General features: G+C 32.5%; 1 protein-coding gene across 12 annotated transcripts in view; it reads left to right on the top strand.

Moving 5' to 3' along the window:
• LOC102983561 (membrane cofactor protein) overlaps nt 1-19,346 on the top strand; it is a 61,192-nt gene that overhangs the window by 33,109 nt on the left and 8,737 nt on the right. For 3 of the 12 annotated variants that reach the window (XM_055084105.1, XM_055084103.1, XM_055084106.1), the window contains exons 6-12: nt 4,342-4,524; nt 4,914-4,958; nt 5,070-5,114; nt 5,883-5,930; nt 8,977-9,024; nt 17,648-17,698; nt 19,196-19,231. In XM_055084105.1, coding sequence (XP_054940080.1) covers nt 4,342-4,524; nt 4,914-4,958; nt 5,070-5,114; nt 5,883-5,930; nt 8,977-9,024; nt 17,648-17,698; nt 19,196-19,231 — 456 coding nt within the window. The other 9 variants (XM_055084104.1, XM_024133885.3, XM_055084107.1 and 6 more) reach the window with 9 other exon arrangements.

Genomic DNA, 19,346 nt, shown 5'->3' with positions numbered 1-19,346 from the left:
GGAATCTAGAAAAATGGTACAGATGAACCAGTTTGCAAGGCAGAAATAGAGACACAGATGTAAAAAACAAAAGTATGGACACAAAGGGGGGAAAGTGGGGGGGAGGCGGGTGGTGTGATGTGATGAATTGGGAGATTGAGATTGACATGTGTACACTAATATGTATAAAATAGATAAGTAATAAGAACCTGCTGTATAAAAAAATGAATAAATAAAATTCAAAAAAAAAAAAGAGAACTAATGAGAGCTTAGAGTATGCTGCATATCCTCCCTTATTTGGGCCCAGAGCCATTTGCTTAGACAAACCTTCCCTTGAATATATTGGATAATTCTGTCTCCACTTCTCATTAGCTCTGTAAGTTATTTAACTTCTTTGAATTTCAGTTTCTCCTGCAAATAGAATGCCTAACTTAATGTTTATTTTAAAGATTAAATCTTCTAGCATGTGCCAAAAAAACAAAAACAAAATAAAACCACACATGATCACCTTAATAGATGTAAAAAAAAGAGTATATGACAGAATTTATCATCTTTTCATTATAAAACTCAGCAAATAAGTATATAAGGGAACTACCTGAAGCTGACAAAAGGCACCTATAAAAATTCCCCAGCTAACATTATACTTAATAGTAAAAGAGTAGTTTATTTTTACTTAAAGTGGAACAGGACAAGGATGTCTACTGTTAACCATGCTATTCAGCATTGTATTGGAGTTCCTAGACAGTACAATAAGGCATACATATTGGAGAGTAAGAAATAAAATAGACTTCATTCACTTATGACGATTGCTTTTGTAGAAAACGTGAATGGCTGAAGTTTTAGCAAGGTTGCAAGATACACGATCAACATACAGAAATCAACGGTATATCTATATACTAGTAAAACACCATTAGAAATTGAAATTTTTCAAGTACTGTTTATACCAGCTCCAAAACATAAAATACTTGCATATAAATCTAGCAATATATGTGAAATATTTAAATGGTAAAAACAACTAAACACTTATAAAAGAAATTAAAGAAGATCTTAATAAATAGAGAAAATTCAGTGGTCATGGATTAGAAAACATAATATAATAAAGATGTCAGTAATTGATCTGTAAATTCAGCACAACCCCATAAAATCCCAGCAGAACTTGACAAACAGGTTCTACAATTTATTTAGAAAGATAAAAGAACTAGAATAGTCAATATAAATTTGAAAAATAATTATAGACGTCTCGTTCTGCCTGATGTCAAGACTTCTTATAAACCATGCTCTAAGGAATATAATCAAGACAGTGTGGTATTGGTGAAAGGATAGCCATGTAGAGCAGTGGAACAGAATAAGTGTCCAGAAATAGACCATTTCAAATATGTCCACTTGATTTCATCACAGATATACAAACAATTCATTGGAAAAATGGTAAAATTACAGGCTCAATTCGATATACATCATGCACAGAAAGAAGAAAGCACCTCAACCTATGTTAGCACCATAGACAAACATTTACTTACAATGAACCAAAGACTTAAATGTAAAACCTAAAACCATAAGGCTTTTACCAGAAAACGTAGAAAATATTTCTGCCTTAGCCAAAGATTTCTTAAATCAATGCTAAAAGCATGATCCTTCTTCTTTAAAGAAAAAATATTAATTGGACTTATTAGAAACTCAAAACTTCTGCCTCAATTACACTGTTCAAAGAATGAATAAAATGAGCCACAGACTGGGAGAAAATATTTGCAAAATACATATCTGCTAATGGACTTGTATACCATATATAAATAACTCTCAAAACACGATAAGAAAAGAACGCAATTTTTTTAAGATGGGCAACATATTTGAATAGATCTATTTCACCAAAGAAGATATATGTATGCCAAAAAAGTACATGAAAAGTTGCTTGATATTGTTAGTAATTACAGAATGGAATTTAATACCATAGTGAGGTATCACTAAACAGCTATTAGAATGGCTGAAATTTTTTTTTAAAAAACCTAAAAACTAACAATACCATTAACTGGCAAGTATATGGAGCAATTGGAGCTCTAATACATTGCTGGTAAGAATGCAAAGTGGTATGAACATAATGGAACACAGTTTGGCAATTCCTTATAAGGTTAAATATACATTTACCATACAACTCGGCAACATAAGTAAAAAGGTATGTTTATATAGAAACCTGCATGAGAATATTCACAGCAGCATTAGTCATAATTGTTCCACACTGGAATTAGCCCACATGTCCTTCATCTGGTAATGGATGAACATCTGGTAATGGATGATCCATACAATAGAGTAATACTCTGCAATAAAAAGTCATAATCGTTCCACACTGGAATTAGCCCACATGTCCTTCATCTGGTAATGGATGATCCATACAATAGAGTAATACTCTGCAATAAAAAGAAATGAACTCCTGAATCATGCAACAACAGGAATGAATCTCAAATGCATTATGCTAAGTGAAATAAGCCATACTCAAAGGCTGTGATCCCATTATGACATTCTGGAAAAGCAACATTATAGGGACAGAAAACAGATTAGTGGTTGGCTGGTTGGATAAGGTGGTTGAGAGGTGGGGAGGATGGATTACAAAGTGGCATGAGGAAGTATTTGGAGATAATGGAACTTTTGTTATTGTGCGGATAATTACATGATTATTTGAATTGATCAAAACTAATACAGCTGTACACTTAAAAGGGTGAGGTTAACTGTATGTACTTTGTTATCTAGTAAACCTAACTTAGAAGAAAATCATTAGGTACAATTAAGAGCATATTGGCCCAACAGTGAAAAATATCAGTGACAGAGCAATAGAAATCCACCATGATATGAAAAGAAAGATTAAAATAAGAAACAGAGAGAAAGACCTTTGGGAGAAAAAGCAAAGAGTCAAACATACATGTATCTGGAGTTTCAGAAGAGAGGAGAGAGAAAAATGTAGAAAATCATTTCAATAAATACTGGCCAAAAATTATCTAAATTTGATCCAAAACAACAACCCCACAGGTCTGGGAAATTCACTGACCCTAGCAGAATAAATTTCAAAAATTTACCAAGAAACCCCCACTAAACTAAACACAACATGGTAAAACTACTGAAAACAAAAGAAAAAGTAGCCAGTGAGAGGGAAAAATGAAAAACAAAACACAAACATATTACATCCTCCCTCTCCTCACCCCAAAGTAAGAATGACATGACAGCTGACTTTTGTTAAGGAACTGTTGAAACTACAAGACAATAATTTCTGCTAATGTGCTGAAAGAAAAAATAGTTAGCCTAGAATTCTCTGTCAAAGAGAAATCTTTCAGAATTGAAGGTGAAATAAAAACAGTTTCAGATAAACAAAAGCTAAGAGAATTTGTCATTAGCCAACCTGGACTATAAGAATTGATAAGGAAGTTCTCCTGGCTGAAGAGAAATAATAACTGCTGGAAATTCAGACCCAAATGGAAGGAGAAAGGACACTCTTCTGGTTTAAAAGGCAGTGTATTATCTGGCCCTCATCTATTACTCAGATTTAATTTCATAATATGTTCTCTTGAACTCACTGCCCAGCCCAGTGTTTCTTGATTTTGTTTTTTTCCCAAATTCTGCCAAACCCATTAATGGATCCTGAATCCTAGAGGGTCAGGATGAGTATTTTACTTTTTAAGAAGTAGAGTAGAATGGGAAATACCAGAGTACACTGGTGTGAGGGCTAAGTATTAACTTTTAACATTATCTCAGGCCTGTTTGTTTATGTACTGGTTTACAACGTAAAACGTATTTCTTGATCTCTGGGTTACAGTCCAGAATGTTTGGAAAACACTGCCCTAACTCCACTGGCCTTTGTACTTCTTGAACATCCCAGTTCCTGTGTGTTGTTGTGACCTGAGAACTTTCTTTTTCATATCTTGGCATGGCTAGCTTCTTTTCAACTTTTAAATTTGAGCTCAAATATTACCTTCTAAGATAAGTTTTTGCTGCCTTTCTAAAAGAGCAGGGTACCACAATTAGTGTCAGCATGATCTTAAAAAAATCCTAGAGCTAAAGAGCATTGAAAGTTTCTTTTGAACTTACCCTGAATTTGTGTCTGGTACTCAGACCTTTCTCAAAACTTGTCAATAATGGAAAGAAAATGTAGGAAAGCAAATAAACTATAATGACAGTCTGTTTTAGGTGGGAAAAGGTTATTAGATTTCTCCAGATCTGTTCACCTGGAATTCAAATGCACAGTCTTTTTTTTTTTTTTCAATTAACATCTTTTCATTCCTTTCCTCTTTCTTTCCTCTGGAAATTATTACTTTGCACTAGTTTTTCTGGTCCTATGTGAAAGCAGCTTTCCATTAATTCTGGAATTTCTCCGTTTTTCAGTGGTCAAATGTGTATATCCATACGTTGAAAATGGAATGATAGTCTCAGGACTTGGACAAAAATTTTACTACAAAGCAACGATTGTATATAGATGCAACGAGGGTTTTAAGCTTAATGGCAGCAACATAATTGTCTGTAGTGCGAACAGTACTTGGGAGCCTGAGATACCAACATGTATTAAAGGTATAAATATTGTCGTTTTCCTTTGTTTTTGTTTTCTTTGACATTAAATATCAATGGTACAGAATAATAGAAAAGAAACAATTTTCGTATTTTACTGTCTTGTATTCATTTCTATGACAGTTGTATGACCTCAAATTCACAAAGAAATCTGCTGTTGCGATTTTGGATGTCTTTATAGGGTCTTAGCATTTCATGTACATCACACAGGTATATAAATTTCTCTTGTTTGGCATTTTTTACATGTAAAAATGAATAGCAATCATTTTTCAGAGTAAATTGAAGCATAGGAAGTTTTACCTAAATAAGAGTGAAAGGCATAATTCATATTAAAGAAAAGAAAATAATAATGCCCAAGTTTTTTATTCAGTCTACATTATTTTGTTTTGCAGAGTCAACTACTCCTAGTACCCAGCCTCCAATTTCCAGTGCCTCAGGTTTAGTAACTACCTGCATATATTTCTTCAAAATTCTTCTAACTTCCTGGTGAAAATACCAGCAGTAACTCCGAAGTGTTTGATCCAATCTACATTTTTTTTGTTTTCCAGTGTCAACTCCTCCCAGTTCCCAACCTCCAATTCCCAGTGTTTCAGGTCTAGTAACTTCCTGCTTATATATTTCAAAATCTTTTACATTCCTTGTGATTTTTTTCAAAATCTTTTAAATTCCTATGATTTACACTCATTCATCAATTTTAGGAATGAAAGGAAGAAGAACATATTAACAGCCATTTTAGTTGTTACATTTAGTGACTTTAAAATTATTTGCAGTAGTCTGCAGATATAAGCAGGTGGCAAGTTAAGTAAACTTTAAACATGTTTACTTACATGTAAAATGATTAAAAGATGTTTTTTTTGGTGGATGATTTAAAACCTTCCTTAGTGATAGTAGATTTAAAATGGGATCCATGTAAAGCACTTAGCACAGTGCCTGGTATCTAGAAAGCTCTTAAAGGTAGCTTGTATGCATTACAGCATAACTCAAATTAATATTAATGCAGAGGAAGGTCCATGGCGTCTGTTTTTTAACATGTATGTTTTCTGTGTCATCGACATTGATAATTTATTCATTTTAAAAGTGATCTGTTAACACCTTTACAGGGTATCTTCTGGGTATAGGACTACGTTTCTTTTCCCAGACCGTGAATGTATCCATTCTTATGGATACATTTGTATGTACTTGTGTAAATATATATTTTAGGTTAACTTCACAGAAGTAGAATTGCAAAGTTTAGGAAGTATGTGTATTTTTCATTTTGAGAAATAATTCAATTTGAGAAATAATCTTTTAAAAAAATCAAAAGTAAATCCATAATTTTGTATTGATAAGTCTGGAGAATTGAATCAAATTTATTTTTCCAGATTCCAAGCCTACTCATCCAACTATGACTCTGGGATCAAGTCATCCAGGTTCAGGAGTTCTTTATTCTACATATATTGCTTAGAACTTTTTAGGGTGATGAGTGAAAAATGATGTCACATATTAATTTGCATTTATTTAATTATAAATGAAACTGAGCTTTTTTCACCTACAGTTATTTATTCATGTCCTTTTTTCATTTTTCTATTTGGTTTCTAAAATATTTCTTGTTGATTTGTCAGAACACATCAAAGCCTGTTTAAAATGAACTTTTTTTCTAGTTTTTTTTTTTTTGCCTTATATTTACTAGTAAGTTTTCTTTTAAAATTTTATATTATTGGGTATATATATTGCTTTTTATAACTTTCTGCAGGGACTACTGATTAGCTGCTCTGCCTAAGACTTGAGAGACTATTTTGATAAGGTGGAAGGAATTATCTTCCTGATTTCAGGGCTGCTATCTCTGGCTTCTTCTCTTTGGTTGCAGCAGAAGCAAGAGACAAGAGGAAGAGAGGAAGAGCATTAGCCTGGGCAGACTGCACTCAGGGTCCCAGTGTGGCTCTGCTCACTAAAGTAACATCATATCTATAGGTTCCAGTGTCCCATTGTTTAATGACTCAAACAAATGTTATCTACTGGCTTTCAATTTGTTTACTTCCTATTGTCCTAATATTTTAAGAACTGAGGGGAATTTTTCATGTTAACATGGTAATTAGAACACCTTTTTATAATTCCTGTAAACCTGGTATCAAGTAATCTCCTTGACTACCTTGGTGAGGGCTGTGAAGTGTTTTGGGGAAAAAGATGGTTTTTTTGGTGGATGATACTGACCCATGCATGTTTATTCACATGGTCCTATTGGGACTATGCACTGTGGTATACTATGTTTGTTGATAGGCTCTTTTGAAAGAGTTGACCATAAGCATTTTATAAAGGATTTATAAAACACTAATACAGTTTAGTGTTTGAAGAAGAGAGAATTGTGAGGACAAATTTATAAAGAAGGTAAACTACAGGGATTTTTTTTTAAATATCAAAAATCAAAATTCCTCATGAGACTGTCAGTCATTTTTTATCATCAGTTAGAGAGTATGAAAAGGATCATTAGTGACATATAATGGTGATAAGGTAGATCTGATTATGCGAATATGAAAAAATGTGGGCAAAATACTAAGTGGAAAAGAAAAGGATACAAATTATGTAATAGGATACTATGTGGATGGTATTTTTTTAAAGATTCATATCTTTATTCTGAACACATATTTTTTTGGTTTATTATTAGTTAACTTCTAGGATTTCCATTATATAATACAAAGCCATAGTGAACATCCCATAGTGAACATTCTTATGGATACATTTGTATGTACTTGTGTAAATATATATTTTAGGTTAACTTCACAGAAGTAGAGTTGCAAAGTTTAGGAAGTATGTGTATTTTTCATTTTGAGAAATAATTCAATTTGAGAAATAATCTTTTAAAAAAATCAAAAGTAAATCCATAATTTTGTATTGATAAGTCTGGAGAATTGAATCAAATTTATTTTTCCAGATTCCAAGCCTACTCATCCAACTATGACTCTGGGATCAAGTCATCCAGGTTCAGGAGTTCTTTATTCTACATATATTGCTTAGAACTTTTTAGGGTGATGAGTGAAAAATGATGTCACATATTAATTTGCATTTATTTAATTATAAATGAAGCTGAGCTTTTTTCACCTACAGTTATTTATTCATGTCCTTTTTTCATTTTTCTATTTGGTTTCTAAAATATTTCTTGTTGATTTGTCAGAACACATCAAAGCCTGTTTAAAATGAACTTTTTTTCTAGTTTTTTTTTTTTTGCCTTATATTTACTAGTAAGTTTTCTTTTAAAATTTTATATTATTGGGTATATATATTGCTTTTTATAACTTTCTGCAGGGACTACTGATTAGCTGCTCTGCCTAAGACTTGAGAGACTATTTTGATAAGGTGGAAGGAATTATCTTCCTGATTTCAGGGCTGCTATCTCTGGCTTCTTCTCTTTGGTTGCAGCAGAAGCAAGAGACAAGAGGAAGAGAGGAAGAGCATTAGCCTGGGCAGACTGCACTCAGGGTCCCAGTGTGGCTCTGCTCACTAAAGTAACATCATATCTATAGGTTCCAGTGTCCCATTGTTTAATGACTCAAACAAATGTTATCTACTGGCTTTCAATTTGTTTACTTCCTATTGTCCTAATATTTTAAGAACTGAGGGGAATTTTTCATGTTAACATGGTAATTAGAACACCTTTTTATAATTCCTGTAAACCTGGTATCAAGTAATCTCCTTGACTACCTTGGTGAGGGCTGTGAAGTGTTTTGGGGAAAAAGATGGTTTTTTTGGTGGATGATACTGACCCATGCATGTTTATTCACATGGTCCTATTGGGACTATGCACTGTGGTATACTATGTTTGTTGATAGGCTCTTTTGAAAGAGTTGACCATAAGCATTTTATAAAGGATTTATAAAACACTAATACAGTTTAGTGTTTGAAGAAGAGAGAATTGTGAGGACAAATTTATAAAGAAGGTAAACTACAGGGATTTTTTTTTAAATATCAAAAATCAAAATTCCTCATGAGACTGTCAGTCATTTTTTATCATCAGTTAGAGAGTATGAAAAGGATCATTAGTGACATATAATGGTGATAAGGTAGATCTGATTATGCGAATATGAAAAAATGTGGGCAAAATACTAAGTGGAAAAGAAAAGGATACAAATTATGTAATAGGATACTATGTGGATGGTATTTTTTTAAAGATTCATATCTTTATTCTGAACACATATTTTTTTGGTTTATTATTAGTTAACTTCTAGGATTTCCATTATATAATACAAAGCCATAGTGAACATCCCATAGTGAACATTCTTATGGATACATTTGTATGTACTTGTGTAAATATATATTTTAGGTTAACTTCACAGAAGTAGAGTTGCAAAGTTTAGGAAGTATGTGTATTTTTCATTTTGAGAAATAATTCAATTTGAGAAATAATCTTTTAAAAAAATCAAAAGTAAATCCATAATTTTGTATTGATAAGTCTGGAGAATTGAATCAAATTTATTTTTCCAGATTCCAAGCCTACTCATCCAACTATGACTCTGGGATCAAGTCATCCAGGTTCAGGAGTTCTTTATTCTACATATATTGCTTAGAACTTTTTAGGGTGATGAGTGAAAAATGATGTCACATATTAATTTGCATTTATTTAATTATAAATGAAGCTGAGCTTTTTTCACCTACAGTTATTTATTCATGTCCTTTTTTCATTTTTCTATTTGGTTTCTAAAATATTTCTTGTTGATTTGTCAGAACACATCAAAGCCTGTTTAAAATGAACTTTTTTTCTAGTTTTTTTTTTTTTGCCTTATATTTACTAGTAAGTTTTCTTTTAAAATTTTATATTATTGGGTATATATATTGCTTTTTATAACTTTCTGCAGGGACTACTGATTAGCTGCTCTGCCTAAGACTTGAGAGACTATTTTGATAAGGTGGAAGGAATTATCTTCCTGATTTCAGGGCTGCTATCTCTGGCTTCTTCTCTTTGGTTGCAGCAGAAGCAAGAGACAAGAGGAAGAGAGGAAGCTGTTTTTTAACATGTATGTTTTCTGTGTCATCGACATTGATAATTTATTCATTTTAAAAGTGATCTGTTAACACCTTTACAGGGTATCTTCTGGGTATAGGACTACGTTTCTTTTCCCAGACCGTGAATGTATCCATTCTTATGGATACATTTGTATGTACTTGTGTAAATATATATTTTAGGTTAACTTCACAGAAGTAGAATTGCAAAGTTTAGGAAGTATGTGTATTTTTCATTTTGAGAAATAATTCAATTTGAGAAATAATCTTTTAAAAAAATCAAAAGTAAATCCATAATTTTGTATTGATAAGTCTGGAGAATTGAATCAAATTTATTTTTCCAGATTCCAAGCCTACTCATCCAACTATGACTCTGGGATCAAGTCATCCAGGTTCAGGAGTTCTTTATTCTACATATATTGCTTAGAACTTTTTAGGGTGATGAGTGAAAAATGATGTCACATATTAATTTGCATTTATTTAATTATAAATGAAACTGAGCTTTTTTCACCTACAGTTATTTATTCATGTCCTTTTTTCATTTTTCTATTTGGTTTCTAAAATATTTCTTGTTGATTTGTCAGAACACATCAAAGCCTGTTTAAAATGAACTTTTTTTCTAGTTTTTTTTTTTTTGCCTTATATTTACTAGTAAGTTTTCTTTTAAAATTTTATATTATTGGGTATATATATTGCTTTTTATAACTTTCTGCAGGGACTACTGATTAGCTGCTCTGCCTAAGACTTGAGAGACTATTTTGATAAGGTGGAAGGAATTATCTTCCTGATTTCAGGGCTGCTATCTCTGGCTTCTTCTCTTTGGTTGCAGCAGAAGCAAGAGACAAGAGGAAGAGAGGAAGAGCATTAGCCTGGGCAGACTGCACTCAGGGTCCCAGTGTGGCTCTGCTCACTAAAGTAACATCATATCTATAGGTTCCAGTGTCCCATTGTTTAATGACTCAAACAAATGTTATCTACTGGCTTTCAATTTGTTTACTTCCTATTGTCCTAATATTTTAAGAACTGAGGGGAATTTTTCATGTTAACATGGTAATTAGAACACCTTTTTATAATTCCTGTAAACCTGGTATCAAGTAATCTCCTTGACTACCTTGGTGAGGGCTGTGAAGTGTTTTGGGGAAAAAGATGGTTTTTTTGGTGGATGATACTGACCCATGCATGTTTATTCACATGGTCCTATTGGGACTATGCACTGTGGTATACTATGTTTGTTGATAGGCTCTTTTGAAAGAGTTGACCATAAGCATTTTATAAAGGATTTATAAAACACTAATACAGTTTAGTGTTTGAAGAAGAGAGAATTGTGAGGACAAATTTATAAAGAAGGTAAACTACAGGGATTTTTTTTTAAATATCAAAAATCAAAATTCCTCATGAGACTGTCAGTCATTTTTTATCATCAGTTAGAGAGTATGAAAAGGATCATTAGTGACATATAATGGTGATAAGGTAGATCTGATTATGCGAATATGAAAAAATGTGGGCAAAATACTAAGTGGAAAAGAAAAGGATACAAATTATGTAATAGGATACTATGTGGATGGTATTTTTTTAAAGATTCATATCTTTATTCTGAACACATATTTTTTTGGTTTATTATTAGTTAACTTCTAGGATTTCCATTATATAATACAAAGCCATAGTGAACATCCCATAGTGAACATTCTTATGGATACATTTGTATGTACTTGTGTAAATATATATTTTAGGTTAACTTCACAGAAGTAGAGTTGCAAAGTTTAGGAAGTATGTGTATTTTTCATTTTGAGAAATAATTCAATTTGAGAAATAATCTTTTAAAAAAATCAAAAGTAAATCCATAATTTTGTATTGATAAGTCTGGAGAATTGAATCAAATTTATTTTTCCAGATTCCAAGCCTACTCATCCAACTATGACTCTGGGATCAAGTCATCCAGGTTCAGGAGTTCTTTATTCTACATATATTGCTTAGAACTTTTTAGGGTGATGAGTGAAAAATGATGTCACATATTAATTTGCATTTATTTAATTATAAATGAAGCTGAGCTTTTTTCACCTACAGTTATTTATTCATGTCCTTTTTTCATTTTTCTATTTGGTTTCTAAAATATTTCTTGTTGATTTGTCAGAACACATCAAAGCCTGTTTAAAATGAACTTTTTTTCTAGTTTTTTTTTTTTTGCCTTATATTTACTAGTAAGTTTTCTTTTAAAATTTTATATTATTGGGTATATATATTGCTTTTTATAACTTTTAATTACATAAATATTATATGAATATGAATTTGTAAAATTTCAAACATTATGAAAGCATACAGAGTAAAAGATTACTTCTCTTCCTCTTTCTCTAGTCCATTTCCTGAATCATCACTTAATAGTTTAGGGTATCTTTTTATTTCTGTACATCAACATCTTTATATGTGTACTTATACATATTTTGGCATTTTTTCTTTTTTCTTAACCGAAAATGGCATTATGCTGCTCATATTTTTCTGAAACTTTCACTTTTTCCATTTAATGTCTTGAATTGGGGTTGTTTTTTGATTTACTCCCATCCTTTTTAATGATGACTTTAATATATACCATATGTAACTATTCTCCTATCAGTGGTCATTTACATGTGCATTTTACATTGATAGGTAGCTGGGTGTATTGATATTTTCCCTAATGGCTATGACTGTGTATCCTTCTTATAAAAGCTTCAGGACTTCCCCATGCTGAAATTATATAAACATCTTAACCATACATCCTGATTGCATTATTTGCATTAAATCGTTGTTTTATCTGAAATTCATTATGGTATGTGGAATGAGATTAGGTTCATCTCCATTCCACCCACCCCATCTAATGGCTAAGTAGAACTGTTTGTTGAATAACTTGTCTTCTCTACAGCTGTTTTGAAGTGCCAATTTTTATCATACATTAAATAAAGTCATAGATGTTCTAGTCTTCTCTCTGTTCCCTTGATCTCTGTCTATTCCTGTGCCCCCACTAAGTCGATTTTTTGATGGTGGTACTACGATATGTTTTAATATCTGGCAGAAGACATCCTTTTCAGAAATGTTCAGGCTATTTTCTATGTTAATTTTTCTAGATAAAATTTTTTTTTTTTTTTCCTGTGGTACGCGGGCCTCTCACTGTTGTGGCCTCTCCCGTTGCGGAGCACAGGCTCCGGACGCACAGGCTCAGCGGCCATGGCTCACGGGCCCAGCCTCTCCGCGGCATGCGGGATCTTCCCGGACCGGGGCACGAACCCGTGTCCCCTGCATTGGCAGGCGGATTCTCAACCACTGCGCCACCAGGGAAGCCCTAGATAAAATTTTTTTTGACTATTTCAACCATTTTAAGTGTACATTTCAGTGACATTAAGTACATCACTACTAGCTATCACAACTTTTTCATCATCTCAAAATGAAAGATTATATCCATTTAATAATAACCCTCCATTCTCCCTCCCCTCAGCCCTGGTAACCAATATTCTACTTTCTATCTCTATGAATTTGACTATTCTAGGTCAAGAAGTAGAATCACTTCTGACTTATTTCACTTAGCATGATGTTTTCAAGGTTTGTCCCTCTTGTAACATGTAGCAGAACTGTATTCCCTTTTATGGCTGAATAATATTGCATTATTTGTATATACCATATTTTGTTTATCCATTCATTTGTTGATAGCCACTTGGGTTGTTTCCACCTTTTGGCTATTCTGAATAACACATTGGGTTATATGGTAATTCTGTGTTTCCCTTTTTGAGGAACAAACTTAGTGTCTTCCTCAGTGGCTGCACCATTTTACATTCTCACCAGTGATACACATAGGTTCTAATTTCTCCACCTCTTTGTCAACACTTATTTTTCTGTTTTTTGATAATAGCCATCCTTATACATGTAAAGTAGTATCTCATTGTGCTTTTCTTTTTTTTTAATTTCCCTAATGATTAGCAATTGATCATCTTTTTATGTGCTTATTGGTCTCTTATAGATCTTCTTTGGAGAAATGTCTACTCAAGTCCGTTGCCTATTTTTGAATTGGTTTTTTGTAGTTGTTGAGTTTTAGGAGTTCATTATGTATTTTGGATATTAATCTCTTATCAGATACATTATTTGAAGATGTTTTCTCCCATTCTGTGTATTGCCTTTTCACTCTGTTGGTAGTGTCATTTGAAGCACAAAGGTTTTTAATTTTGATAAAGTCCAATTTATCTATTTGTTCTTTTGTTGCCTGCGCTTTTGGTGTGACATCCAAGAAATCATTGCCAGATCCAATATCATGAAGATTGTCCTCTATGTTTTCTTCTAAGCATCTTACAGTTTTAGCTCTTAAGTTTAGTTCTATGATCCTTTTTGAATTAATTTTTGTATATGATGTAAGTGTCCAACTTCACTATTTTGCATGTGGATATCAGTTTTCCAAGAACCATTTGTTGAAGAGATTGTCCTTTCCCCATTTTTCCCTATTGAATGTTCTTAGAACCCTGTTGACAGTCATTTAACCATATAAGCAAGGGTTTATTTCTGGGCTTTCTACTCTATTCCATTAGTCTGTGTGTTTGTTTCTATGCCAGTACCACTCTGTTTTGATTATTGTAGCTTTTTAGTATGTTTTGGAACCAGGAAGTGTGAGCCCTCTCAACTTTGCTCTTCTTTTTCAAGATTTTTCTTGACTATTGCTAGTCCCTTGATTCCATATGAATTATAGGTTTGATTTTTCTATTTCTGCAAAATGGATTTTGCAAGATGGTGATAGGGGTTGCATTTAATATGTAGATTTCTTTATGTAGTATTAGCATCTTAATAATATTAAGTCTTCCAATCCATGAACTCAGGATGTCTTTCCATTTATTTATGTCTTTAATTTTTTTTCAGCAATGTTTTGTAGTTTTCACTGGATGAATGTTGCACTTCCTTGGTTAGTTTATTCCCAAGTATTTTATTCTTTTTGATACTATTGTAAATGGAATTGTTTCCTTAATTTCCTTTTTGGATTGTTCATTGCTCATGTATAGAAATGCAACTGATTTTTGTTTGTTGATTTTGTAGCCTGCAGCCAACTTTGCTGAATTCTTTTATTTGTTCTATCAGGTGTGTGTGTGTGTGTGTGTGTGTGTGCGTGTGTGTGTGTGTGTGTAATCTTTAGAGTTGTCCTTTTATAAGATCATGTCATCTGGAACAGAGATCATTTATTTCTTCTTACCTAATTTGGATGCTTTTTATTTCTTTTACTTGCCTAATTGCTCTGTCTAGAACTTCCAATGTTATGTTGAATAGAAATGGCAGATGCAGGCATCCTGGGTTGTTTCTTATCTTAAGGGAAAAACTTTCAGTTTTTCACCATTGCATATGATGTTAGCTATGGATTTTTTATAAATTGTCTTTATTATGTTAAAGTTTCCTTCTATTACAAATCAGATTCTAAATTGCTTTTAAGCCCTCCTGTACCTTTTAGTTTTTTTGTTCTGTTGAGATATAATTGACATATGGCACTGTATAAAGTTTACATTGTACATCATAATGATTTGGCTTATATACATCATGAAATGATTACCACAGTAAGTTCAGTGAACATTCATCATCTTATATAATACAAAATTGAGGAAATAGAAAAAAAATTTTTTCCTTGTGATGAGAGCTCATAGAGTTTACTCTCTTAACAACTTTCTTACATAACATACAGCAGTGTTAGTTATATTTATCATGTTGTACGTTACATCCCTAGTACTTATTTATCTTAAAACTGGAAGATTGCACCTTTTGACTGCCTTCATGAAATTCCCCTTTCCTCCCACCCTGTGACTCTGTTAACCACAAATCTGATCTCTTTCTATGAGTTTGTTTGTTTGTTTGTTTTTGCAGTATAATTGATCTACAGCACTGTTAGTTCCTGGTATACAACATAGTTAATATTTTCATACATTTCAAAATGATCACCATGGTAAGTCTAGTTACCATCAGTCACCATACAAAGATATTACATAACTATTGACTATATTCCCCATACCTTACATTTCATACCCATGACTCATTTATTTAGTAACTGAAAGTTTTTACCTCCTAATCTCCCTCATCTATTTCTCTCCTCCCTGTACCTCGAATCCTCTCCTCCTGACAGCCACCTGTTTATTCTATGTATGACTCTGTTTCTGTTTAGTTATGTTTATTTGTTTTGTTAGATTCCACATATGAGTGAAATCATATAGTATTTGTCTTTCTCTGTCTGACTTGCTTCACTTAGCATAATACCCTCTAGGTCTATCTATGTTGTCGCAATTGGCAAGATTTCATTCTTTTTTTATTCTATTGTATGTGTGAATGTGTGTGTGTGTGTGTATATATATATGGATATATGGATATATCCATATATATATATATGGATATATGGATATATCCATATATATATATATGGATAAAGAAGATGTAGTGCGTGTGTACAGGAGGGCTTAAAACCAATTTAGGATCCAATTTGTAATAGAAGGAAACTTTAACAGAGTAACATTCATCTATGGATGGGCACTTAGTTTGCTTCCATATCTTGGCTTTTGTAAATAATGTGCCAGTGAACATAGGGGTGCATATACTTTTCGAATAGTGTTTTCATTTTCTTAGGGTAAATACCCGGTGTTGGCTTGTATGGTAGTTCCATTTTTAATTTTTTGAGGAATCTCCATACTGTTTTCAATAGTGGCTGCACCAATTTACATTCCCACTAACAGTACACAGGGGTTTCCTTTTCTCTACATCCTTACCGGTATTATTTGTTGTCTTTTTGATGATAGCCATTCTGACAGGTGTGAGGTGATATATCATTGTGCTTTTGATTTGCACTTCCTAATGAGTAGTGATGTTGAGCATCTTTCATGTGCCTGTTGGTGATCTGTATGCCTTCTTTGGAAAAATATCTATTCAGGTCTTCTACCTATTTTTAAATTGGGTTCTTTGTTTTGTTTTGATGTTGAGTTGTATGTGTTCTTTGTATATTTTGGATATTAACCCCTTGTCAAATATATTGTTTGCAAATATCTTCTCCTATTCATAGGTGGTCTTTTCGTTTTGTTGATAGTTTTCTTTGCTGTGCAAAAGTTTTTTAGCTTGACGTAGTCCCATTTGGTTTTTTTACTTTTGTTTCCCTTGCCTGAGGAGACATCCAAAAAAATATTGCTAAGGCTAAAGTAAAATAAGGGTATTTGCTATGTTTTCTTCTACAAGTTTTATGGTTTCAGGTCTTACATTTAAGTCTTTAATCCATTTTGAGTTTATTTTTGTATATTTTGTGAGCAAGTAGTTCAGTTTGACTCTTTTTCATGTTGCTGTACAATTTTCCCAACACCATTTATTGAAGCGGCTGTCTCTTCCCCATTATGTTTTCTTGTCTCCTTTGTTGTAGATAATTTTCCATATAGGTGGGGGTTTACTTCTGTGCTCTCTCTTCTGTTCCATTGTTCTATGTGTCTGTTTCTGTGCTAGGACCATACTGTTTTGTTTATTTTAGCTTTGTAGCGTAGTTTTAAGTCAGGATGTGTGATACCTCTAGCTTTGTTATTCTTTCTTAAGATTGTTTTGGCTATTCGGGGTCTTTTTGTTTCCATACAAATTTTAGAATTATTTTTTCTAGTATTTTGATAGGGATTGCATTGGATCTGTAGATCACCTTGGGGTGTGTGGTCATTTTAACAATATTAATTCTTCCAATCCAAGCACAGTATATCTTTCCATCTGTGTTGTCTTCAGTTTCTTTCATCAGTGTCTTATAGTTTTCTGAATATAGGTCTTTTACTTACTTATTTCTTGGTATTTTGTTCTTTTTGATTTGATTGTAAATGGGATTGTTTTCTTAATTTTAGTTTTAAGTATAATCACATTGAATCCATAGGATAATTCTGACAACACACTAATGATAAATTTGTTTGCTGTACCACAGAATATTGTCCCAGGAAATGTTACTGGACAGGAAGAAGAATGCTTTGATACTGAATATAAATTTATAATATTTTGATACTACTTTTAATGAGAAACATTAATATAGTTTATATACGGAAAATGAAATTATAAGGGTTTTTGTACAAAGTCAAAAAATCAAAACCTATGAATTTAGAGGACTTTAAGCTTTATTGTTTTTTCTCCTTCTTTTTTTTACTTCCATTTTTTTCCTTTTTTCTAGGATATCCCAGTCCCAGTGATGAAACACCACCTAAAGATGCTGAGAGTTTAGGTATTATTTTGGTTGTTAATAACCTTGCATCATGAGGCTCTAGTTTTCAACATGGAAATATTACCGTTATCTGTAGTTAGAAAAGAGACAACATGTCACATATTGGTGATAATTGTTCAATGTGTAATTGTAAAATTGTACATTTTAAGTAATTTTAAAGGTGAAGATACCATGACAAATATAATTGGTACTATGTATAGGCACATGTGGGTAATACAGTTTTTAAGAAGTTCCCCAATTTAGGCTTCCTAGCATGATAAGTTTACTTTCTTAAATAATACGGTTATATGTAGTTTAATATATATAAAACATAGCTTGTTTTCCATGTGATAGTGTTACTTTGTAATGGCAATTTTTAGATAAATTTTCTTTCTACTGGTACCTTGTATATACAAGCCTTAAAGTACTACTAGTTGGTTTAGTTTTTCTATATCAAGCTGGGGTAGCACACTTAATGTTGGCTCACATAGTTCACACATATGTGTTAAAGAACTTGATGAAGTATAGTTGTGACAGTTAAATGAAATACAAAGATTTACTGATAAGGAAATGAAGAAAAATAGCTATTACTTTACTTTAGACTAGTAAAGTTAATCTTTTTATAAAATGTACTTTAGGCTTGTTATGTTTTCCCTCTGAAAACTGGTCAAACTGCCACTGTGTCAAGTGAATCCAGTGCCATCTCAAGATGCTTACAACTTGACAATATTTATGAAATAAAAAGAGCAGAGCCGAACATGACATTTTATGCTATGAGTTATTGATAGTAAAAGTAATGGCAGTTTAGAAGCAGAGGTACTACTGACAAACATTTCTAAGAATTAAGATTTGGTAGTATTATTTATTGCTCTCTGGATAGTCAAAAATGCATGTTTACATTTCTGTGCATAGTTTTTATCCATGTGCCCTGGTGTTCCCTTTACATTCTTAGAGCAAATCTCCTTGTAGGACTATGTCTTAATCTGGGGGGAAAGGGGAATAGGAGCTGTGATGATACAATGATGTATTGTTTGTGAAGACTCTGCAAATAACATCTATATGATAGATTAATAGCACTCTATTTATGACTTATTCTACAGACCCACTTAGGGAAAAAAATATATATTAAATTTCTAACAAAATCATAAGTAATAAAAGACTGAATGTTGAACTAAACGAACTATAGTGGGCTACTACATTTCTAAAATGATTTTCCTCTAAACTAGTAAATTCTAATTGTCCTAGTTACCTTTACTAAATAACCTGGTGTGGTAGCTACAGCATACAACAATGAAAAGTGAGGTTCCTGTTAGGAGTTTCACAAGGTGTTTCCTAACCCTGGAATGTGATTAGAAGGGTTCTGTGATCAAAATAACCTGGAAGCACTAGCAGTCATGCTAAAACTAGATTGATAATTTTTTCTTTGTAGTTATAGATCTGATCAAATTAAAATGCATCTGCTACCTGGAGACCCCTAGGTACTTAATTATCTCCCAAACTGTTTTCATTTTTTCTCAGGTGCAGGAATCATTGTTGCAATTGTCATTGGTGCACGTAAGTATCCCAAACTTTGATACCAATTAAATCAAGACATTACTCTGAAGAAGTGCAATAGTTTTTTAAAAGATTTTTCAATTTCTGTGGCTTTATAGCTTGAAATTAAGTAAAA

Source organism: Physeter macrocephalus, chromosome 4 (genome assembly GCF_002837175.3).
Source record: "Physeter macrocephalus isolate SW-GA chromosome 4, ASM283717v5, whole genome shotgun sequence".
Classification (NCBI taxonomy): Eukaryota; Metazoa; Chordata; class Mammalia; order Artiodactyla; family Physeteridae; genus Physeter; species Physeter macrocephalus.
Note: the sequence above shows the minus strand (reverse complement) of the source record. Positions and strands in the feature narration are given on the sequence as shown.